Raw genomic sequence first — 25,494 nt, forward strand, 5'->3', positions numbered from 1 at the left:
AGATTTATTAGCAGATTCCTCTGCATAACAGTTAATATCATTGATAATTGGTAGAAAAGCTCCACTTCTCCATCATGCATTAAATATAACCTGAGTCAGGATGCATCACACCACCCAGCTGGTGATTATTTTCCTAAAACAGCATGCCCTGAAATGTGTGATTCCAGTGTGTAGCACTAGAAGTGGAGCTCATTAATAATGATGAATTAATGATATTGAAGTTTTTGCATGATGAAAATTGCAGCGTGTCCCTGTACTGAATCTTATGTAAAGTTCATCACTTATGGCACCTACATGAATACAGTTTTGTAACGTAATGTGCAGTTTAGGATGTAGAAAGAGATCCAGAGGACCTGCATGCTCAGCACAAATGTCTAAAAAAAAAACCGAGTTCACAGAAACCTGCCGTCCCTGAATGCTTCTAGCCGAACAGTGCCAAACGTCTGACGTTGTAATTATAAACCTGTCATTTTTTTAATATTCTGTACCTCACAAAACTCTCATCCAAGCAAAATGGTGGACGGTTTTCTAATGTTCAAGACTGGAAAAATGAGCATAATTCTCATTGACTACAAAAACACATTCACCCATGAAAACAGACAAAAGCTATTAATTTTTTTTCCCACTAGCCTGTCAGAAATTCGACTTGGCCAGATTCGGGTATCTAAAAAAAAAAAGGAAGACAGCTTGTGTAGCAGCAGTGTGAATCAATGCCCATAAGCAGTGGAGGTGTAGTGCTACTACTATTGACAACATTAGCCCTCTCAGGAGTTGCTGTGTCTAGACTACTACGTCCTACATTTCCTATTAGTTTCACCGTAGTTCCTGAGCAATCAGTTTTAAGAGGAATAGTTAAGTAATAAGCCAGGACAAGTTAGCAATGGTCATGCAAGTCTGATTTTGGAAAACAAAACAAAAATAATTTATCTGTTGGAATACTTGAACTATTGTGTCCTAGGATGTCTTAGAAAACCCCTACTGATATATTTAACAGTAGCACAAATTGTAACAGTTTGTACGTACTATACATAAGGAATGAACAATAATCAAGGACAGTGAAGTGAGGTGTGTTCTGACACGAAGCAGAGTCACTGTTCCCACCCCAAATGTCCTGATGTGATTTATAACATTTTATATATACCAGAGTCTACAACTTTTTTTTTTTATTAATTATGAACAGCATGTCTTAGTTTTTATCAGTTTATAGTTATGTTTAATGCTATGGAACATACATGAAACAAATCAGTTCCTGTTATCACTTATATACAGTAGCTGCTATAAACTGACGTCTCTTTGTTTCTCTTGAAGTTAATAAGACAAAAAAAAAATTGCAGCTTGTCTTATTACCAAGGAGTCCTCTGTCCTGAACTTTGAGAACTTAGTTACCTCTGACTGGTGCAGAGCACTAACACTGCAGACTCCTTAAATAAATACAAAACAAATATACATATTTTTATATATAACAAATATATGATAATGTATTAGAACAAGAGCATTAATACAAACCTGTGATTTTCAGCTGGAACTACTGCTGCTATAGAAAATTAATCTGAATCAAGAAATCAACAACATTGTGTAATAAATAAGAAACACTCCAGCAAAAATCTTAGATAATTAATAAAGTGCATAGTATTGGGGCACTAGGATGCTAATTAATAGAAAGTGGTGTCATATTGGATTGTAGATGTTAAGCACTTATTATAGCGCCTTTTTAACCTTAGTTGTGCTAAAGTGCCCATTCACACTCACACCAATGGCAGAAGAGCTTGGGGTTCAGTGTCTTGCCCAAGGACACTTCGGCATGTCTAGGCACGTGGGCTGGGGATTGAACTACTAATCCTGCAATTAGTGGACAACCAACTCTACCACCTGAGCCACAGATGCTCTGGATTGTTCCACTGAAGCTCTGTTAGAGTTGTGAGTGAGAAAAGAAAAAAGATGAATGTCATAAAGTCTGATGGCAGAAGTGTAACATCTGGTCTGCGGAATATGTAAAGAGTGTGCATTTGAGTTACTGTTGTTTTCCCGTCAACTAGAAACAGTCTGGCCATTCTCCTCATTCTCATTCAAATGCTCAGGAGAATGCTCAGATTTTTTCTTCATTCTGATGTTCGAAATGAACATGACAAGCTTGTGACCTGTGTCTGCATGATGTTATGCATTGCGCTGCTGCCACATGATTGGATCGTCTGATTGGATAATTGCATGAATGAGCAGGGGTACAAGTGTTCCTAATAAAATGGAGGCCGTTGACTGTGTATGTGTGTGTGTGTGTGTGTGTGTGTGTGTGTGTGTATAAATATATATATATATATATATATATATATATATATATATATATATATATATATATATATATATATATATATAGTACAGCTGGAAGTCTATAGTATTTTATTTGACTCCATTTCCCACCACTCTATTTTTATATTGAAGGCATATACAAAAATCAAAGTTGAACTACAGCATAAATGCTTTCAGTTCACACACACACACACACCCACACACACACACACACACACACACACAGCTAGGAGACTCTTGCTCTCCAGAGTGACCGTGGTGGTCATAAAGGATAATGTGCCTGGAGTATTAATATTTAATGCAGCCTCTCACTTTCTCGAAACACTAGTGCTACTGCAACTACACTGCGTCAACAACACACACACTCTCTCTTTCTCTCTCTCTCTCTCTCATACACTCACACACACACACAAACACACACACACACACACACACACAATGGCATTATTGGTGCATGTGTTTGAGTGAGACATGGAACATGAAAACTGTCAGTGACACATATTTCTGCAATGACAAACTTTATCTGCATGTGTATATATGTTTGTGTGTGTGTTTATCAGGCTGAGTGAGGGGATGTCTTATTGATTTGTAAGAGCCATGTGGTTTCCCTGTTATCTAAACTTCGCCAGCAGGTCCACCTGTCCTTTTACAGCCACACACTCACACACACACACACACACACACACACACACACACACACACACACACACACACACACACACACACACACACAAATACACAAAACACATCACAACAAAAACAAGGACACACAATCTCTATCTGACCAGTGCTATCTTTGTAAACAAAGTCTGGTTTGTCTTTGCGCTCATTGTGAGGCTAGAGCTGTGTGTGAACAGACACATAAAACATTATTACTGCAGCTTACAGCATTGATTTCATTTCTAATCCCTCGTTCCATTGTTTCCTGCTATAATCCTGTCATAGGGCACTCAGAGATAGAGAGATAGAGAGAGAGAAAGAGAGAGAAAGATACAAAAAAAGGAGGCAAAGATATTACAACACCAAAATAATAAGAGGGCTGAGGCAGATAGAGGACACAAAAACAACTAAAATTATGGAGGGGAGAGGAAAACTGAGTGATTAATAATAAAAAGTGGGAGAACGTGAGAAAGGATGGAGGAAATGGGAAAAAAAGGCAGATAGAGTGAGACGGGGAGAGAGAGAGTGTGTTTGGAAGCCAAGACACAAGAAGAGAAAGAGACGCAGTGAGGGAAAGAGAGGGAGGTGAGTGAGTCATCCTCAGTTCGAGTGCGTTCGAGTGAGCGTGCGGTGTGGGACCATCCCTATGGATCTGGCATAAACAACTGGAATCGGGCGATCACTGAGAGAATGAGAGAAAGACTTAGGGAGGAAAGGGACTGTCTCGTTCCGGTGAGGCGTAATATCTCTGCTCTCGTGCTGCTGCTTGGCGGTTTAATTCTATAACAGTTTAAATCTTAGACAAGGCCAACATGTAATTCCCCTTGGAGAGCTTTGAGTGGAGAGGCTGCTTGGGGCGGAAAGGCACGTCTGAAACGAGCCCATTTCCATTATGAATAAATACTCTTCTCCCTTGCTGCTGGTTTGAGAAACAGCTCTACAGAGCCAACATGCTTATCAGAGAACACTCAGAAGTTTCCCTAATGGCCTAATAAAGAGGGGGTAAAGGTGGGGGTGGGGGTTCCTTTCAGGAGGAAAAAAAAACTTCAGTGGCTGTGCTGGCATTGATAATGCTCAGAATTCATCAGCTAGATTTTCTATTAAAAACCTTTTATTAGCTCTAAGCTACTCACTACAGTCTTGAACCTTGTGTGTAAGCTATGAACCGACTTTTTCCATCACTGAACCAAACAATTAGCTCTTCTATCAGTTAGAATACACCAGAATTACCAGAGCTGATAAAATAAGACCCTCTGATTGTAGTGAGACCTACTTAACATGACAATATGATACTGCTATTGTGATAAATGATGGTACAGTACATTTTTCTGAGATATGGCAGCTTCTGTCAATATTTTTAAAACAAATATAAATGCTAAGTGGCTGATTAGACGTTAACATTTTGTACTGAATCAGTTTACATATATTTTATTTACTATTATTTAAATATATTTTATTTACTCTTATTTATCTTGTATCACTGTAAATTGTTGCCATATAGCAACAGTGTGTAATAGTGGAAAGTATCTTACAGTCAAAAATAACACTAAATATATGAGATTACAATTCCAACTGCCGCATTTACCAGACTATAAGGTGCAGTGTTCCCTTTCAAAGATAACTCAACTCAGGCTGTGGAAAAGCCCTCGCGCGTGACCAGTATTTGAAGTCTGTGTGAAATCATGCCTATTTAAAGTCCTGCCGTGGTCAGTTGTGAGCCACATCCACAGTCTTATTATCTTCAGTGAGACTGCACGTCGGTGATTTGTTTGAACACTCACAAAAAGACGTTTCATTTCCTCTCTATTTTTCCAACAAAAAAAAAAATCTCACTGACTGCACGCACTGTGAGTGCTTTACAATCAGACAACTCCACTAGCGGCTCTCTCTCTTCTTGGCTGAAGAAAGTTGGGTTTCAGAGCGTTGCGGATGGAGCTTCAGGTCCTGGGGATCCCGTATGTCTCTGGAAAAGGGGTCAGAGACAGGCGCTGCTCTATCTCTTGCTCTGTCTTCTGGGTCTGGCTCTCCGGACTCTGGAACTCGCGTTGTGACTCCTTCTGGTATAGAAAGTCAAACAACCCTCTCTGACTCCGAGGAGAAGGGGGAGCCATTGCACCAAAAATTTATATAAAGCATAAAAAGAGCTGCTTTAAGTGATAAGTAGGGCGGTAGAAAAACTGAATTTAGACTGGCCCGGGGAAGAGGAAGCAGCCCGTAGCAGGCTGGATGAGCGCTATCTCCCCAGTGAAAATACATCTCCCTCACACAACAGAAAACTCCCCTTTTTCCAGAAGTGCATGATGAAATATCATGCTTCTGGGGAAAACCACACACTAGTCATGTTTATAACCCTGCCACGTCAGATTATTCAGCGATCGTTGGGAATGGGTAACAGCATGGGTATTGAGTTATGCCAGGAGCAGGCACTTGCGAGCTACCTCTCTCCATTGATGGCAGGAAATATAGGGGAGCCGGCATTGCCATCCAAGCCATGTAAGGCCACCTCGGAGTTGGTTGGCAAAGCCTATGCGGCAGTGGGTCTCGCGTGTGGGTCACTGCATACAATGGCAATGTTGCAGGCCTACCAAGCAGACCTGCTGAGTGAGCTCAACAGCGAGGAGGGAAATGGGCCTGAGGCACTGGTGGAGCTTCGCAGGTCTTTCTGGGTGACCTAGCAAATGGCCCGTCATATCGGCCGTTCAATGGGTAACTTGGTTGCAGGACAGAGGCACCTATAGCTCAACCTCTCAGGGATGAGGATAAGGATAGGGTCTCCCTGCTGGACGCCCCTGTTGAATCTTCCACCCTGTGCAGCGGTGCGGTTAATGCAATAGCTGACAGGTTTTGTGATGCGAAACAGCAAATGGTGGTGTTCAACCAGTTCCTCCCCCTTCGTCCCAAGTTTGCTCGGGCATCCATGAATGGAGCCTGGGCCAGCACTAGTGCAAGGGAGGCACAGAAGGCGAGTGTGGAAGCACGCCTCCCCCCATGGAGAGCCAGAGGGACTTCACAGTCACAGCCTGCTAGTACACTTGATCTGAGAATGATTATAAATGCCAAGCAGAAAAAGAAGGAACAGTCCTGATGGGCCACAGACGGAAATATTAGGGAACGTGAGGTTGTTAGGGCAGTTAGCCCATAGTATTACTGTAGGGCCTCCCCCAGCCAATATCATCCCAAATTTTCAGTCTTCTCTTGTCAGCGAGCTGTCAGTGGGGAATGAAAATCTGATGCTTTCTTTCCAACAGAATGTGGCAGAGTTAACATCAATAAAAGACCATCTACTGGATGGAAACTACTGGCAAATGTGTCTCCATGGGTTCTATCAACCATAGAAAAGTTCAGAGGTTCAGAGGTGTGCTCACCACAGTAATCAGCACAGAGCAGAGTGTGATGTTAGCACAGGAAGTAAGATCCCTCTTGGACAAAGGGGCCATAGCACATGTACCCATTCTCTGAAGGAGGGAGGTTTTTACAGCCATTATTTCCTGGTCCGCAAAAAAAAGATGGGAGTATGCGGCCAATTTTAGATCTGCATCATCTGAACCGTACTCCTTGGACATACAGGTTCAAGATGTTGACGCTCAAACTTATCGTTCCACAGATTCAGTTTGAGGACTGGTTTGTGACGATAAATCTAAAAGATGCACATTACCACATAGAAATATTACCCAGTCACAGGAAGTTACTGAGTACCACGTACCAATATCGGCAACACGTACCAATATCGGGTTTATCACTTTGTTCTAGCTTTATCCCCTCTCACATTGAATGGATACCGCTCTGGCTCCCTTGTGACTCCAGGGCATCTGGGTACTAAACTACATGGATGACTGGTTCATTCTAGCGCGATCCAGGGAACTGGCAATTCAACATTGAGATATTGTTCTCGACCACATGAGGAGCTTGGGGCTTAGATTGAACGTGAAGGAAAGTTTGCTTTCTCCAGTGCACATGACAATTTTTATACGGGATATATGGGATTTTACTATGATGAGGGCGTTTCTATTCCCAACACGTGTAGGGTCAATACTATCAACACTGAGCAAGATAAAGCTGAGTTGAGCCATACCCTCCAGTCTCTATGAGAGACTGTTGGGGTTTATGGCAGCAGCAGCCAATGTCATACCGTTGGGCCTATTGCACATGAGACTGTTTCAGTGGTTGACTGTTTCCTTGGTGGTTTCAGTCATGGGTTTCATCAGAGGATGCCGTTCGGCAATGCCTAAGTGCTCTGAAAATTTGGAGATGTCCCCGGTTTCTAGCCTTGGGTCACACTCTTGGGGCATCTCCTTATCACAAGATGGTAATGACAAATGCCTCCCTCATGGGCTGTGGTGCGGTCTTAGACGACTGTCCAGCACACGGTCTCTGGAGTGGTCCTCATCTGGAGTGGCATATAAATTGCCTAGAAATGCAGGCCATATTTCTAGCACTGAAATTCTTTCTTCCTCAATTGTGAGGACACAATGTGTTACTTGTGACAGACAACACAGCAGTGGTCTCATATATCAACCAACAGGGAGGGTAACATTTGCGCCCCGTGTTCAGGCAGGAGCAACTAATTCTTTCCTGGGCAGTGGAAAGGAAAGTTTTTGTCAGTGAGTGGAATGTACATTCCGGGCAACTGGAATGTGGGGGCAGACATCCTTTCGAGGCAGGGGCTGAGGCCAAGGGATTGGAGGCTCCATCCACAATTGGTGGAGTCTGTATAGTGGATGTGTTCTGTATGGCGGAAGTGGATGTGTTCGCCTCTGAGGAGGCAACAAACTGCCTGCTGTGGTTCGCCCTCTCTCCTCTCGCACCATTGGGGCTGGAGGCCATGGTGCACATGTGACCAATGTCACATCTTTTTCCCCCGATTGCTCTGCTCTCACAAGCTCTAGCGAGAGTTTGCCAAGACCGTCTACGTCTGCTGCTAGTACCTTATTGGCCGAAAATGGTTCTCAGAGATAATATCCCTGCTAGATGGCATTCCCTGGGAGATTCCTGTTTGCAGGGATCTACTGTCTCAAGCCAGGGGGTTGATTTATCACCCACGGCCAGAAATATGGAAACTTTTTGTCTTGTGGTATGAGGAACATCAATTAGACCCAGTAAACTGTGCAATAGCTACAGTCCGGGAGTTCTTACTGGGACGTTTCTTAGCAGGGTTGACATCTTCTACAATCAGGGTCTATGTGGCCAACATTTGCATCTGCAGACCATGCATACCTTCCTGAGACTTGTCTGTGGTCCTGAAAAGTCTGTCAGGCACCCCATTTGAGCCGTTAGAGTCAGCCTTAGAGAAGCTTTTGACTCTAAAGATAGCTTTTCTGCTGGCCCTATCTCAAGCGAGTAGAAGATCTACAAGCTCTCCTTCTTGCCCCTTCCTGCCTTGACTTTGCCCCTGGATTAGCCAATGCTTTCCTACAGTATATCCCAGGCTGGATAATATTCCTAAAGTGCCTAGGTCTGCTGCCCAGCCGATAGTGTTGCAGGCTTTCTGCCCTCCTCTGTTCCTTACACTGGAACAAGAGAAATTGCACCTACTGTGCCCAATAAGGGCTCTCTGTACTTACATCTAATGCTCTGGCCAGTGGAGTAAGTCAGAGCAGTTGCTGGTCTGCTTTGGCAGCGCCAGTAGAGGTGATGCTGTGTCTAAGCAACGCATCTGTAATTGGATAGTGAAAGAAATCTCTATCGCTTATGATGCGCCCAGTCTCTGGGCATGAGGGCTCATTCCAGTAGGGGGGGGGGTAACCTCCTTGAAGGCTTTATCCAAAGGCGTACCCTTACAGGATGTATGTGCTGCAGTGGGGTCCTCTATGTTGCACACATTCAGTCACTATTACAGTTTGGACTCGAGTGTCTTGCAGTGATCTTTGGGCTCGGATCTTTTTGAACAGGCATACCCTCAGTACGATGGAGTAGGTATTCTCATTACCACAGCATAAAGCTCACGCAACATTGAGTTCCCTTTGAAAGGGAACATCTGGGTTACACATGTAACCCTGTTCCCTGAGAAGGGAACGAGACATTGCGTAGCTTTGTCATACCGGGGCATGCCTGTGAATTGTGTCTTCGCATCAGATAATAGAGGCTGATGAAGTGGTTCACATGTGCTGTTTTATAGTCACGTGATGTGCAAAATTGCCACATAACCTGACTATACCTGACTGCCTCTTTCATATAGCTTAAAATGGGCCATGGTTGGATCTTCCAGCAGGACAATGATCCAAAACATATATCAAAATCAACACAAAAATGCTTTACTGACTTACAAAATCAAGGTCCTGCCATGGCCATCCCAGTTCCCTGACTTGAAACTCATAGAAAACCTGTGGGGTGAACTGAAGAGGAGAGTCCACCAGCATGGACCTCAAAATTTGAAGGATCTGGAGAGATTCTGTATGGAAGCATGGTCTCAGATCCCTTGCCATGTATTCTCCAACCTCATCAGGCATTATAGGAGAAGACTCAGAACTGTTATCTTGGCAAAGGGAGGTAGCACAAAGTACTGATTAAAAGGGTGCCTATAATTGTTGCACACCTATATTTAAAAAATACTTTTTTTGGATAAACCTGTGTTTGTTTGATATCCATGAGAGCAGAGCATTTTTGTGAATTTTTTGAACAAATGAACAGAAGGTTAAACAATGGGTTAGGGGACTCAGATGGCCATGGCAGGACCTTGATTTTGTGGTCAGAAAGCCATTTTTGTGTTAATTTTGATGTATATTTTGGATCATTGTCTTGCTGGAAGATCCAACCATGGAGACAGTCAGATTTTCATTTAATATCAGTTGATATTAGATAGTCCATGGTGCCATATATCCTAACAAGACACACACATCTTTCTTGATCAGTCCAGAGAAGCAGTGGCACGCTAAACACAGCAGGGTCACTGTATTAAAATCTAGAAAAATGGTCCCCGGTTGATATGTTAATCCAATTCATTTTGTAATACGAACCATAAAGCTGATCTATTTCCATGACTGGAGGCTTGAATACAAATCAGCCGGTTTAACTATCAAAATAATTAGTTGTAAAAAACCTGCCACTGACAAGTTTTGTTAGCAAAACAGAAAGCCTGATGACCACTATAGGGCTTGATTGTGCTGATTGCCTGCTGTTGCGAGACAAGGGTTCCCTGCGAAACCTGCTGAATATCAATGAGCGCTTGATGATGTAGCGCAATGTTGGCTCCATTAACACAGATGAAACTGTCATTATCTCCCTCAATCCAGCATCCCATGGAATACGTATGCTAATCAATCATCTATCTCATGTCAGTTTTTGAGTTTCAAAGCAGCATTCGGGGACCAACTTGACACGTTAACAAAAAGTTATAGAAAAATAAATCCCCAAAATGATGATATGCTAGAATATCTAGTGCTAGTGTATCTCATCAAAAGATTCGGTTCACAGGGATGTTGCATCATTTTAATATATAACCTTATTTACATATTTTGTGCTATTGGTTGGTTAGTTATTTAAGTGAACTCTGTGGATAAAAAGGCTGCTTTGTTGCAGCAATTTGGGCACAAATGAATTATACTGAAGAAATGTCATACTCTCTATCCATGTTCAAATACATTGATAATAAATGTTCAAATTTTATATGATTTGAAACTGTACAGTATGTAGTGCCAAACATACTGTCAGGAACTTAAACTGGAAATGTGTGTGCCAGAAATACAATCAAGTCTTTGCGCAAATACGTGAATACCCTTTCAGTAAATGTTATTTTGCTGCATCTTTTTATTGGTTGATGATGATACCTTTGCTCAGAACTGCAGTTATGTTTGTCTTCTGGTTTGACCATTGGCTACTTAAGCGCAGCGAGTACTTGAGTAAACTTGTCTGCTTGGTGGAAAACCCACCCTTCCAGTTTCTCCTTTTTACTTGCTAGGGTGCTAGGATGGGGAATGTTCTCTATAATTTTGGTGTATTCGCATTAAATGTGAACTGAAATATGCATATCAAGCATAATCGATCCAAATTCTTTACACAAGACTCTATGTAAAGTGTAGTCACATAATATTACAGTTAGCTGCCTTCCAGTTGTAATCAGGACCTACGGGGTTTTGCTTCATGCATTAGCATGATGTTTTTAACTTCTAACAAATAGAACACTAGCTTGGACAATATACATCTTGAACCTTGGAACACAATTATTGCTATATAACCTAAAACTGTTACTATTATAGCAATAATTTTTTATTATACAGGTATTGCTTATTTTCATCAACTTTTCTGTATATTATTGCAACTTGCATTGCAAATTTATTAAAAAAGCCGCAGCAAAATCAAGCATGTTTGGCAACAATCACAAAAAACTCAGTAGAATCCTGTACGGACTGTATAACTACATCCCATTGGTACATACCCTCAAACAAACAAATGTAGTGGCTTTGATTACATTCTGGTACTTTGCAAAACCTTGGAAAGCCAATTGTAACATCAATCCTATCAAGGAAATTAGAGAAAGTCATCACTGTGGCCAAACAAACAGTACACTAACATCTATTGCTCCTAACACAACATTATTAAACATTAATCTTACAAATTTTGCAGGATGAAAGTTTGTGAAGTTTTTCAATTTTTTTTGGACTCACCATACATCCTCTGCATCCACGTCACACTCTGCCCCAAACTGGCAGATATCGCAGGTTGAAGTCTCCTTCTGTCCATTCTCAGCTGAGCCCTCATTCCCTGCTGTGCCACACACAGAGGACAAGAGGCAATTTTTCTGAATAAAATAAAATACATGTTATGCATTGGGTAATAATTACCCAGAAAGTGATAGTAAGACCTTCACAAGTGAGATGGAAAAGGACAGAGGGGATATGGTGAGGCACAACTCCAATTCCCTCTTTGTCTCTCTCAGTGATCTCAAGCCCGGTCAAAATCCCCCACTGATCTTTTTCTAGCCTCTCTGCTCATTTCATCTTGATGAGTTCTGACTTGTTGCTCAGATGGTGACTTCCCGTGAGTGGCGGGATCTTAAAGCCGCTTGCTATCACATATGGGCCCTCATCAGTGGAAGGGGCGGAAAAGCAATCCCACACGCCACGGAATTTAAATTGTGTTCTCTTCTTGAAGCATCCTGACCCTCTATTAGAGGTGATATTGTTATTTATATGCCTTGTGAAGGAGGGAGAATGAGAGCGAGAAGTAACCTTTTTATGATCACCTCTGAGTCATTGTGCTTTTTTCTGTCACATGTTTGCAAATTTGAAGAAGTAAATATGTCTGTTTTGATGGTAAAGTGCACTTATTTGATCTGGAAGAAAGCACGTTTCTACTCTTACTGTTTTTGAAGTGTTGTACTTGGTTTTTAAGAATGTCTGATTATCCATGGCCTGGATTTTGGCCTTGAACCTGGTTCACCTTTGCACAGATGCCTGTAGCACTGATCAGCAGATTTGATAAATCTTTGCACTCTTTTACTGTTTTTTTTTTATGTGTCCATGGCCTGTTCTTGCTCCTGACCCCATGCCCACTTCTAATTAAACAAAGTTTTCTTCCATCACTTTTGTCTTTCCAAAAGTTATTCTCTGTCCCTCTGTGCTCTCATTGCATCTCCAGGATTTGGCAGAGCAAACACTTTTAGTAAGACCCTGATCATGATCAGGATTATCTGTCACTGTTCTGATAGTAAACTGAGACTTGTGTGTCGTGATGTCTGTCTGCTGATGAGGTGCCGACCCGGGACAAATCTCCGGCGGGTCACAAGGTCAAAGCAGAAGTGTGCAAAACTGCAGACGCCCAAGAAAGTGAACTCCTCCTATACCTATACATGCAGATACTACATATGCTATGCCATCACTCAACCTAAAGAGGTGCATTCTGAAAAGGAAATCATTTCGAGAATCAGTGGATAAGCATCTCTTGAGGCAGAAACTGATAAGATTGTGATAAGGTGCTGATTTAATATGGGATGTCCATGCGTCCTAACCTGTAATCAGGTTTAGTATCTGAGGAAGGGGCATGAACCTCCTCTAATAATATTCTCAAAGGCACAAAAAAATTTCTTCTAAATGTGTTGCATCAAGTGTTTTTTTAAAAAAAAATATATAATAATACAGGGAGCAGAAGGATCTAGAGCCATGAAAATGATACTGAAATAACCACAGGGCTGAAAATACCTCAGATTGTCCTTTTTGGTCAAAAGGGCAAGTATCCATCACCATCACAAGAAAAAGGAGAAAATAAAATAAAGAATGTTTCAAATAACGGGCAGTCGATCTCTCCTACCAAATCAAAAAACCACAGAAGTGTCATTCCACTCTGTACCACAGTGAAACTATATCGACCAGGTCCTTGCAGCTGGAATTGAAACTAAACTCTAAATGTATGCATTATTTTATTAGAAACTCGCCGGTAATTGATTTGAAAATAAATATGATATTAGTATTATTTGGAATGGCTTAATTTTATTTGTTTGTGCTGCACCCTGCTGGAAGAAGTGCCATGGCAGAGATGACAACTGCACTTTCATCTCGTTTGGGATCAATAAGTCCGTGCAGAACCGTACAAGCGCGAGCTGCAAGGCTGAACGATCCATTTCAAAGTTAAAGCTCATAGCATCCAGTGCTCTGTCTGACACAAGGGCTGAGCCGCCTTAGGCTTAGTATCTAATCTACACTTCAGCCTTCGAGCAGAGCTTATTAAAAAACAGGTACGCTGCTTTTCCCCAAGGGCAGGGCAAATCCCATGGATTGGGGGAATGAGAGAAAAATGAGGGAAGGGAGAAGCTGTAACAATTATCCCCATTTCCTTGCTGCTAGATGGCTGCTCTCTTGGTATTGATCTCTGCTGACCAGAAGTGTGGTCGATCGCCCACCCCCGCTACTTTCATCCCACACTGCTCCATTTAGGAATTAAGAGTCGAGGGGTTTGCAAAGCCTGCAACTGACAATCTAGGCTATGCTAAGCTGCATTTAACATTTAGGTCAACACTCTTTGATGCTCATTAGAGATTAAAACCTTTCCGTAGATAATTGCTTCTGTGGTTTATATTTAGTAATGACCATACCCATTAAATGTGCAGGACTGGATTTAAAAAAAAAGAAATTTCTTTTATGTTTTTTAACCTTAATGATTTATGATGCTTTCAACTCTGCTAATATCAGCACTGATTCTGAGTCACTACTACATTCACACTTTGGTAGAAATGAGACAAGAGTGGAGAGCTGTAAATGAGACAGTCCTGAATTTCAAAGGATTCGTCAAGTATATCCGTAAATGTTAATGACTTCCTGTGATGGAAAAGACCGACATGTTGTATATGTGGTCAAACAAAGGACAGAGTAACACAGAGAGTGAGAGACGAAAGAGCTTCAAAAAATCTGTCACATAAGTGATGAATGAGTGTTACCCATCTAGCAGACACACTGTTTGGGAAAAATGTCCTCCATAACAAGAGGGAAAGAAAGAGTGTAGTTTATGTGTGGACAAATTGCAGCAAAAGCTCTATGCATCACTAAGACAATATCTTGGTTAAATTAGTACATTTTAACTCACGTGCAAGCAATCCATGCAATGTTCACCTTCTGCATGCATTTCCAAAATAATGTTCACTCTGTTTGTATTAGCCAAAAAAATGACAGGTCATTAACATTAAAATGGATTTGAATATTAAATACTGCCTAGTTTTCACCAAAAAGCCTTAAAAGGGACATTTTAAACATTTGTACATAAAATATAGAAGCTCTGTGATACATTTGTGTCTATGCATAATTTATCTAACAAGACATCACTGCTTATTGTGTTCACATTTAAACTGTTAGCAAAAAAAAAATCTGCTATAAGAATGCTTAGATGAGACTGATACTGAACTGTTCTATCTGCCAAGAAACCCCTTTAACCAGACGCAATACCTGTGACATAGCAGAAGTGAGCAACTGAGCCCTAGATGGACATGGAGGGTCAAAAGGGTTTGGACAGAGAGAAGAGGGGCAGGCTAATTTGCACGATCAATAGACAGGACAGTGTTGACTCAGGCAAGAGGATGGCTTGCCTGCAGATCATGCTTCATTGATGGTTTCTATATTCCAGTGGAGTGTCACATTTTTAAACTCTACTTTAAACTGAAGCCCATTTTAACTCTGTCAGGTACATTAGGTACAATCTGAGCTCTAGTGATTGTAATGTGAACTACATAAACATTGGAGTGATTTGATTATTCCTTGACCCCAGTTCCCATCCAGCACCCATGTACCATGCCCTCCAGTAATATTGGCACCCTTGGTAACTATGAGCAAAGAAGGCTGTGAAAATTTGTCTTTATTGTTATTATTATGAGGAACATTTACTTAAAGTGAGAGTTGAGCATAGCAGACGAGTGCTTTGTCAAATTATTTTTCAAACCACTGGTGTAAAAGCAAATAAAAAATAAAACACTGCCATTATTTGATTAATTTGTCATCTCAAAACAGCAAATTAAAAGCATCAGAGAATAGCCTACATCCTCTGCACACATTCATGACCTTGATTTAATATCACATGGCTTCCTTAATTGTGTTTCTGTCACTGTACTTCTAGTTCATCATGCAAAAGAACAGGATGTGCTGGATCAAGTGCTTTTTTAAAAATTTATTAATTTTTTTAAAGGTACTGAATAATGAAACTATATATTTGTAAAAGCCATAAAATCCAAATGAAACCAAATTTGCAGTGATTAATGTAATAATTACAACTAGGACTATTCATGCTGCAATATACAGGCAATATACAGGCAATGTACTAGACCATGGCGCACGGTGGCTTAGTAGTTAGCACGTTCGCCTCACACCTCCAGGGTCACATGTTCTCCCCGTGCTGCGGGGGTTTCCTCCGGGTACTGAGATTTCCTCCCCCAGTACCAAGACATGCATGGTAGGCTGATTGCCGTAGTGTATGAATGGGTGTGTGAATGTGTATGTGATTGTGCCCTGCAATGGATTGGCACCCTCTCCAGGGTGTGTACCCTGCCTTGTGCCAAATGCTCCCTGGGATAGGCTCCAGGTTTCCCCATGACCCTGAAGGAGGATAAGCGGTATAGAAGATGGATGGATGGATGTACTAGACCATTATTAGGTGTTTATTTCAAATAGGTGTTATATGTTTATTTTCTAAGTTGTCCCTTGCTTTTATGTTGCATCATATTACAACTCACAGCAAGGAAATAACATAATTTCCATATTTAGTCCACATTTTATATCCCTGATTTTCCCTTAGGCAAGTGCTTGTGTTTAAAGTTGATGGTCTGGACTCTATTGAAAACTGTCTTGCTAGTAAAAAAAAATCATTGGTGACTTAATTACATGCAGGTGATTTTAATAATAATCTGAATGGGGAGCCCAAAAAATTGACTTATGCATGTGCGTAACCTAACGCTGAACACTGAATGAAATCTTCTGCAAGTAGCTTGGAATAGGTAGAACATCTCACATACAAGAGCTTTAATAAAAATAAAAAAGACAATTTTTAAATAAAAAAAGACCATAAAAAAGATTATAAAGAAAGTTCAAGGTTTCATGCAACCTTTTCAAGCAGAAAATTTATTTCAAATGAATTTTGCAAAAAACCTTAAGAGCTTCCTCAACACTTGAACAACTGCATGGATGCCACCAGCACCAGTGCACTCCAATCTGGCTCTTACAGCTAATTCCCCAGCACAGACGAGTCATTAAACCTCCTTCTTGACCTAGTCAGGTCTTCACAAGTGGTCCAGTCCCACTAGATACAGCATTCTAGGAAACCACTTTTTTCCGCCACTTTGACTCATTTCCTATCCACACCTGACACACCATGACGATGTTGCCAATAATCCATTTGCACATGTAATTACAGCAATCAGCTGACAAGAGAGCCACTGAGCGAGGGTGTCTCATTTCGTGGAGTGCTCCCGAGGCCCATTTCTTCATCAGCTGTCGGCTCTTTTTGGAGTGCTCCAAAATGGCAGATAACCGGCAGAAGCAAGGAGGAACACTCAGAGCCTGGAGAGGTGGTCGAAATTGGTGGTCGAAATCATCCTCAAATGGATTAGAGTAGGAGAACAAGAAGAGAAATTAAATCCTCATTTCAGTTCGTGGACCAGATCGGATTGGCTGATAAAATTTGAAACCGATGCAAAGCACACTGTAGGGTGTAAGGAGGTAATTGGCAGTAACTGATTCTGTATGCATGATCCCAATTCTTCGTTATGGTACAACAAAGATGCATTTTATTTAAAAAATACATGTTCATGGATTTGCTGGTATTCTAACTTAGTAACACTTTATAACTTAAGATTTAATTGCATGACTCCCCGGATAGTGTACTTTAAATTTATGTTAGGAGTTCATGTTATTTACTTGTTTAATAGTTGTGTTATCAGTTGTAATGGACACAAGTAGTTAATTTAGTGCTTGTGATTTGTCCAGGCACTTAAAAACAAACACTCTATAACTCATTTGACCTAAAAATGTGACTCCATATCCCGTGATGGACTGGCATCCCTTCTGGAGTGAATTCTCCTGGGATTGGTCCCAGACCCACCATGACCCCGCTGAATCCACACTTGGCCGATGAAATAATTAAAGAGCACCTATTATGGTTTTTAAACGTGCCTAATTTTGTTTTCAGGGTCTAATACAATAGATCAACATGCATCCAAGGTCAAAACACACTTTAATTTTGTCATAATTTACAATACAGCATTACCTTTCTTTTCCAGTTTCACAAACGACTTGTTCAATGATCCGTTCATTCTAAACTCTTCCTTTCAGAGAGCCTACTCTGCTCTGATTGATCAGATGTCCCAGTCTGTTGTGAATGGTTTACATCACATGTTGGAAAGGAAACGCCCACTACCATATCCGAGTTTACCATATCCGTAATAATGTCCGTTTTGCCTTACTGATTTGAGCCCGAGTCTGATAATGAGGCATCGGAAGATAAACCCTAACCACCATCGCAAGCACGATGAGAATAGGGCGTTTCTCAGTCGTAAGTTTATATGTAGTTTGGCAATAATGTGAATTAGCCAGTACGTAGAGGCTAACAGCTAACAGGCTAACAGCTGTGCACTGGCTGTACATGTATACAACACAAAACCACTCATAGAAAAACACTCGGTAGAAAATATTCACATAAATTTATACATAAATAATTAATCATACTTATAGGTTGTGATCCAGAGGCACAAGATGGTCCGAATGAAATGGGTATGGCCCCATTGTTAACGAATAATCGTTTCGCAAATCCCACATTGACTTTAGTTAGATTTGAGAAGCAGTCGTCAATGAAATGATGGAAATACAAACGAAGGTTGGAGTTGAACTGCTGTGGTATTGTTTTAAAATGAATTCTAATCACTGATGCTTTACATCCTCATCCTTTGGGAGTCCATGCGAAGTGGTTTTGCTTTTGCAACACAGAAAACAACGTCTTCTAGACATGAACCAAACTCTTTCAGGACACAGCGTCAACTGTGGTGTTTGAGGGCGTCTAAAAATACACGCTGTTTGCGAGCAGCCAATGAAGACCAGAGGAGGGTTTTTTGTTACAACCTACGTAGGTTAGTACAGGAAGTAAGTCTGAAATTACTGATGACTCGTTTCAACTGTTCAGAATCGGTTCTTTCTTTTTGGAGTCAATAACTCCATTTGTTGTGTGCTTTTGATTTTTGAAACTGTCAGATTTTTTACATTCACATACAGCTATATAACACACTACATGAAAGATAATATCTGAAAAAGCATAATAGGTTCTCTTTAAGTTCACAACAACTCAGCACACTGGGAAGAGCTTAGTATTAGATGTAAAAGTGTGCAAGTTGACAAAGAAAATAAAGAATTGAGCAGAAAAAAAATGTTGACAACTTAAATAGGAAGGCAAGGGAAGCAGGAGGATGCACAGAGACAGAGAAACGGACTGAATCCAAAAAAGTCAACATGAGAAGAATGCCTCGGGGAGAGGGTGATGCTCAGAGATGAAAGACTCTGGACATCTGAGGAAAGGCATGGAGGGAGAGAAATACCATCCCCAACACCTAGCGGTCGATGGCTAGTCAATAAAGTGTCACTTTCTGCAGGCTAAGAATGGAGAACTGGGGTTTTATTGGAGGAATTGGAGTGCGGTTGAGGCTGTACTGAATGTATGCCATTAGCGGCTGCAGTGCTTGGCATCTCGCCATCTCAACGCCCCGCTCTCCCTGAAGTTCTCACATTAGCCTTTCTTTGCCCTGGAGGGGGAGGTGGAACATCGCTGATTCCCGTTTTATACCAGGTTTTATAGACTTGAAAACACACTGCTATCAAAAGGTCAATGAACAATGAGAGCCAGCGAAACAGAAGGAATAAAAGCAGAGAAGCTCCTGAGAGTTTATTTTTTATTAGGTTACAGAACTCGAGTGTTTAGCCAACTGCAATTACTTTTCCAATCCCTGTAGAGGTCAGAAGCTGCTTTGCTTTAACACAATATATTGCAGGTGGCATCAACTTGTGCCTCATCACGTTAACTGGTCTAAACATGTCTGACTAAACTTTTGTAAGAAATATAATGATTTTGTAGGATTTCATATAAGTTATAAGAAGAGGTATGCCTGCTTTACATCCCCTTAGGCCTGTTCCCTTAGTGACATGTTAACCGATCCGGTGTTAACTGCTTCCTCCATTACACCACTAGTAATGGCATCAAAATCTCATTTGAATATGTATGCACAGAAACCATAATTTATAACTTTATTAGTCCTGTACACCCCCAAACAGCATCAATCCTTCCTTCAGGGAGTTGACCCGGAATAAAGCGAGCCGTTCCAGCACTGTGTGCTAGTCTTTGCTACTGAGCTCTTCTAATCCTTCTGGCACTGTACTCATCCTGCTGGCTGAGCTTTAGGAAAGGTCCAAGTCAGCAGCACTGGGCTAGCAAATGAGAACAGCAGATCTAGATGCTAAAGACAAATCCTCTCTGGTAAAGCCAGAGACTGAAGGTCCTTACCAGCTAAGCTTGGATATATTAACCTCCAAATTTTCTCAGATGGATGGATTTTAAAATGTTTTAAAGACAGCAATCAATGAAATATTGAGACATTCAATAAGGAACCACTATTAAATAATGGAAAGGAAAAGACCACAAAGCATTAACATTTTACTGCTCATTCCCTTTAACATAGCATATTACCGAGTTCATTGAACTTTTTACTGATTATTTTCCCTTTTGTTAAGGCTTCTGGGGGATTCTACACTGTTTTTTCATTATACATGAAATGCAAAACAAACCTGAACATGGAAAGAAAGATATGCTTAATTTCCACCAGTAGATCGGCAATGGCTTGGTTACAAATTCAAGAATATCTGTAAACACGCAGGGTGTGTGTTGGTTTTCCATCAGACAACGTTATATGTAAGAGTAGTTATCATGTTGCACCTAGTGATACTACTCAAAATTAAGCTGCCAGTCTCTCTTACAGGCTTCCATTGAGCATGAGACACAGAGTCATTTTGGATTTGCCCTAGCTAGAATATGGAGAATTTTGCTTGGATCACAAGTTAGAACATTCCTTTAAGTAAATAAATAAATAAGGTTTTTTGAAAAGAGTATGAAACTTTGGCAGATAGTCACAATATTACTGAAAACTTTTGTGCTGGTACAGAATTCACTTCAGCCAGAGGATGATTTTATCAAGACTGCATCTGTCCTATTTTTCCTATGCTTCACCCATGTGGCTCGGCTCACCTGGTACTTGGGCAAGAAAAGGTATCTAAATTCAGCACTGGCTAGCAGGGCCCTGGCACAGAGTGACAACATGTGGGCTCCAGTATAAAAGCATGAAAAAACTTCCCCAGTATGGGTCGTATTGGTACAGCCAATAGGTATATTCTCTTTTCAAAAAAGAAAAAGATTTCATATGTTTGCCCAAGTGAGAAGAAAGTTTTGTGTAGTTTCACATTGCTAAATCCTAAACAAGAGCCTTGTACACTCTCTACGGGATAATTACTATAGAAATATGTAATAACACTGAAAAATATGTGGTGACTTGAGAACTTAGTGGTGAAAGTTATACATTCCTTTTAAACAGTGTGTTTATTAGAACATATTTCTGTGTCATTAGAAGATAATTCAGAGATTGAAACTGATATTGATTCTGAAATTGATACACTGTACAAACAAATACCTCACTTGTAGGCATGTGAATTTTTCTACAATTATACTCACTTGAGTGAGGAGAGTTGTTCTATTGCTCAAACATGATATTACATGGCAGGTCATACCTTACATTTACCATGGTGGTAACATACACTCCATAAAGAAATAACAGTGAAACATGTAATTGAACACAACACAATCATGTCCAATCAAATGGAAAGTTTTGAAATGAGATGAAGCTCCAAACAGTGCTGATTTTGTTAATGCATTCATTTTAATTGGGTGTTGGTGCAAACCTGCACAAGTCAGCAGTAAAAAGAAACAAGAGCAAGGTGCCTAAGGCGGTACCAAGCAACTGGCCGGTTTGGATTGATCTCAGAATAACAAGTCTTGTCCTTCCTGAATGCTCCTGACCAAACTCAGCTGGTTGTTAGTTTCAGCTCCACAGCCTCGTCCGCTGCGAGAAACCGGGATGCGAGTAAAAACTAAGGACCTTTCGCTGTATAAACAAACATTCAACAGCCCAGTAGAGCTCCTCTTTGCACTCTTTTCTCCCACTAACACACAAACCACCGACCCCGAGGGAGTTTACAGACACATCCCAGGGTAAATGAGCCTTTCAGCATTCAAAGCTCTGTATATCAACAAACAAGCTCCTCAGATGTTTACATTTCAAAACACTGTGCCTCCTACCTCCAGGGACTTCAGTCTGCGCTCACTACAGTAATTTGGAGGATTCAGGGTTGTGGGTACTCCAGATTTTTATACACATGTGGTTTGATGCTTTTCTCTGTGTGAGGCATAGACACACAGGCACACAAATATGTGGCACACAACACTAAAATAGGCACCACAATCATAAAAAAAATCTCGCTACTAATGTAATTACTAAGAAATAAAAACACTTCTGGAAATGTATTCAGAAATGAACTTTTATTCATTAATTTATTAACTTTTATTAGAAGAAGTAAGCAAAGAGGAATGACAGATTTCACTTGTGATAGAGTCTCATCGAAACTGGGCAGTTGAAGACTGGAAAAAGACCAAGCAATGCTTTTTCTCTGAAACCTCTTCTTCCTGTTACTGGCTGATATGTCTGAAATCTGATTCGGTCTTCTGCTGCTGTAGCTGATCTGCCCCAAGGGTTGATGTGTGTTGCATTTTGAGATGCTATTCTGCTCACCACAGTTGTAAAGAGTGGCTATTTGAAATAAACAAGGCGTAGCCTTTCTGTCAGCTGAACCAGTCTGGTCATTCTCCTCTGACCTCCATCATCAACAAGGCATTTTATCTGCAGATATGCCACTCACTGGATGTTTTTTGCTTTTTTTCTCACATTTCTGTGTAAACTCAAGAGATTATTGTGCATGAACATCTCAGGAGATCAGCAGTTTCTGAAATACTTACAATGGCCTGTCTGGCACCAACAACTATTCCACAGTTACCGAGATTGCATTTTCTCCCCATTCTGATGTTTGATGTGATCATAAACTGAAGCTCTTGAACTGTATCTGCATTACACATTGTGTTGCTCCCACTTGATTGGCTGCATGATGATTGCATGAATTAGCACGTGCACAGGTGTACAAGGATGCCGCAGTATTGTTTGATGTAAAACATGGCTTGGAGATGATTGAGATATAAACAGGTCATTTGTGCTGCATAGATGTACAGTATTTTCCTTTGGGCAAGTAGCAAGTGGACAAGTGGGCAAGTGAAAACTTTGAACTGCAGCAGGAGTGAATTTTTCTCATAGAACATAAGATGACTGCTATTGACACACACAGTCGAGAAGATATGGTTTTAAAACGTGTTTCCAGTAATTAGATATTAATTAAATGATGTTGTTAATCGCTGACAGCAGCCATTATGGACATTGCTGCAGATTTAGGAGATGCTCAGATGTGTTTATTTCTATGCTAAAACAATTACTGAAATGTAAAAGTAGTATTAAAATAAGGATTAGTTTAAATTAAACCATCCAGTTAAAACGAATTGTAATCTTAAGACTTTTTAAACATATTTTTATTAATTATTTGATACTTTCTCAGTTTTTAAATGAAGTGCCTTTTTTGTAAATCTGTTAAAACAAAATGACTAGCCCGTACTTCTTGATAAATACTTCTGCTTTGACAGTAAATGAATGATTGTCGTATACTTTAAACAAGAATATAAGAAAACATTTAACTGACGTGATTCACCGCACTGTGTATCATGACCTTGTTGATATGGACTGTGTTTACACTAGAGACAGTAAAAGCTTATCATAGTTTGGATTTTTACAATTACTTTCTTTACGGACTGGAGGGAAATATTTGCTCTGAGTTGTGTATGGTGAATTTAGAGCAAAATCAAATGCAGCCTCAAATGTGCTCAGCATGGTTCATTGCTAAGAAGGAGAAGTCACGGTTAGGTTTCTTACTTGGCAAATAAGTGCATTACACAAATGAGTGTTCACCTGTTACTGGTATTAACCTCTGGTTTAAAATGCCTGTTAAAACCCTGTTATGTTTGTGCAACATGTCACTTTTAAGTATATAATATTTCATATAAGGTGAGATAAGATTCCTGCTCCAGGTCCTGGAGTTAGTGGCTATCCAGCCATCTCTGTTCCCTGCAGTAATCCAAGAGTTTCACAATAGCTTGTTTTTGGAAATCGGTACTCTGAAAGCAAGTTTGTTCTAGGCATGAGGAAATATTCAACCACTGAATGGGATGGTCTGAAATTTAAATTGAACATCCTGTCATTAAATCAGGTGCGCAGAGTGTGGTTTTTTGCTAGTGTAGAATGATGATCACTGGGGATGTTCTTGGATGAACAACATCACTTCCTGTGCTTATGAATATCTGTCGAAGTGTCTTGAATATCTGTTTGAAATCCCTTTAATATTCGTTTGAAGTGGCCTGCCTGGAGACTGATTTGACCTCACCTTACCTTTACTTCACTGCTTTCTTTTCAAAAACTGTCAGACATGATGTTGTGATCACTTATATAAAAATGCAATCTGTTGACAACTGATAAACGGCTATGAATAGGGAGCACTGTCCTCTAAGTTATTTTTTAATTTCTTCACCCATCCTATATGTCAGACCCCTCTTTTTTTTGTCTCTGTCTCTTGACCTTGAGTCCATTTTGCCTCATAGAGCCTTGCCAATCAAAATGGCACCTGTCTCTCTTGGGCAGTTATCTAGGCATAAACCTTCCATTACTGCATAGGGCTCATCTTTATATGCCTGGTGCAGTCCATGCTCCCCTCCCTGCCCTTTCCAACCTGCCCAAGTCATTATTTTATATTTCCCAAAATATAATAGAAATCCTCTTCTGGCCCAAGGGTAACCCATACTGATACATTACATCCCTTTCTGAGCAACAGAAGGCTCAGGCACACTGCAACCCATCGCGCTCTCACTTTTGTTTCATTTCATTCAGATCCCACCACGTCTGACAGATTTACATTTCATCAATCCTGGCCCCGACTATATTAATAACTCTAGATGTATTTGATGAAGTTGGGGGAGAATAGCAAAAGAGCTGACGTCGACATGAAACGATTGTTTTTCCCTCTCATTGGGTCTGTATCGGCTTTGTCTCTGAAGTGAAGGGATGTCTAAAGGGCGACATATATGATAACTATGGAAGAGGTTATGAAGTAATTTTCTTTTTTCAAAGCAATTTAAAAAAATGTTGAGTAAAGACAAAATTTTTTAAAAATTCCTTTCTTTTTGGTAGTGCATTGATCTAAAACCTGCACACGAATCCACTAAGTGCTTTTGTCAAGGTGCCATCTCTATTGAGCAAAGTGAGGATTGATTTAAATAAAAACAGCTTTGCATCTGGATTGCGTAATTCTCTCATGCTCTGAACACACAGCGATAAGATGTAGCCCAGAGCACTGTGTAAATAAATATATAAATATTCTGACTCACTTTTTCCAGTTCCCTTTGATCTGCTTTATACTGCAGTCTGTTAAGTACTGAGCATTAAAAATCTAATTTCCCACAAAAAACCCAACACAGTGGGGCAAGAGAGCAAGATACATAAGGATCTTAATGACATTGATTTTACTGCACTCCGAAGACTGCATACTGCTGTCACCTTTTGCATTAATAACATTATTATTAACTGTACAAGGTGAAACATAACTGCTTTTCAATTTTATGGTTTATAATTTAAGGATTACTTTATTTAGCACTTTAATGTCTACATTATCATCTACACAACGTTTCTATATATATTCTACTATATTGGTATTCCAGATAAACTGGAACCTTAGTGCTCCAGTTTTCATGTTTTGAAATGTTTTAAATACTAATAACTCCAATCTTGTTGTGTGGTAATAAATATAGACAGCATGTGGCAAGATCAATGATGTTAAAATGTTAATATCAAATGTATATATATATATATATATATATATATATATATATATA

The 25,494-nt window shown here is 40.3% G+C and overlaps 1 protein-coding gene across 2 annotated transcripts in view; it reads right to left on the minus strand.

The window, feature by feature from the left end:
* tmeff2a (transmembrane protein with EGF-like and two follistatin-like domains 2a) overlaps positions 1-25,494 on the minus strand; it is a 117,266-nt gene that overhangs the window by 15,737 nt on the left and 76,035 nt on the right. The window contains exon 5 of one of the 2 annotated variants that reach the window (XM_017470611.3): positions 11,565-11,661. In XM_017470611.3, the coding sequence (XP_017326100.1) occupies positions 11,565-11,661 (97 nt within the window). Of the gene's footprint in view, positions 1-11,564; positions 11,665-25,494 lie in introns of both variants that reach the window. The other variant, XM_017470610.3, reaches the window with a different exon arrangement.

This window comes from Ictalurus punctatus, chromosome 6 (assembly GCF_001660625.3).
Source record: "Ictalurus punctatus breed USDA103 chromosome 6, Coco_2.0, whole genome shotgun sequence".
Lineage (NCBI taxonomy): Eukaryota > Metazoa > Chordata > Actinopteri > Siluriformes > Ictaluridae > Ictalurus > Ictalurus punctatus.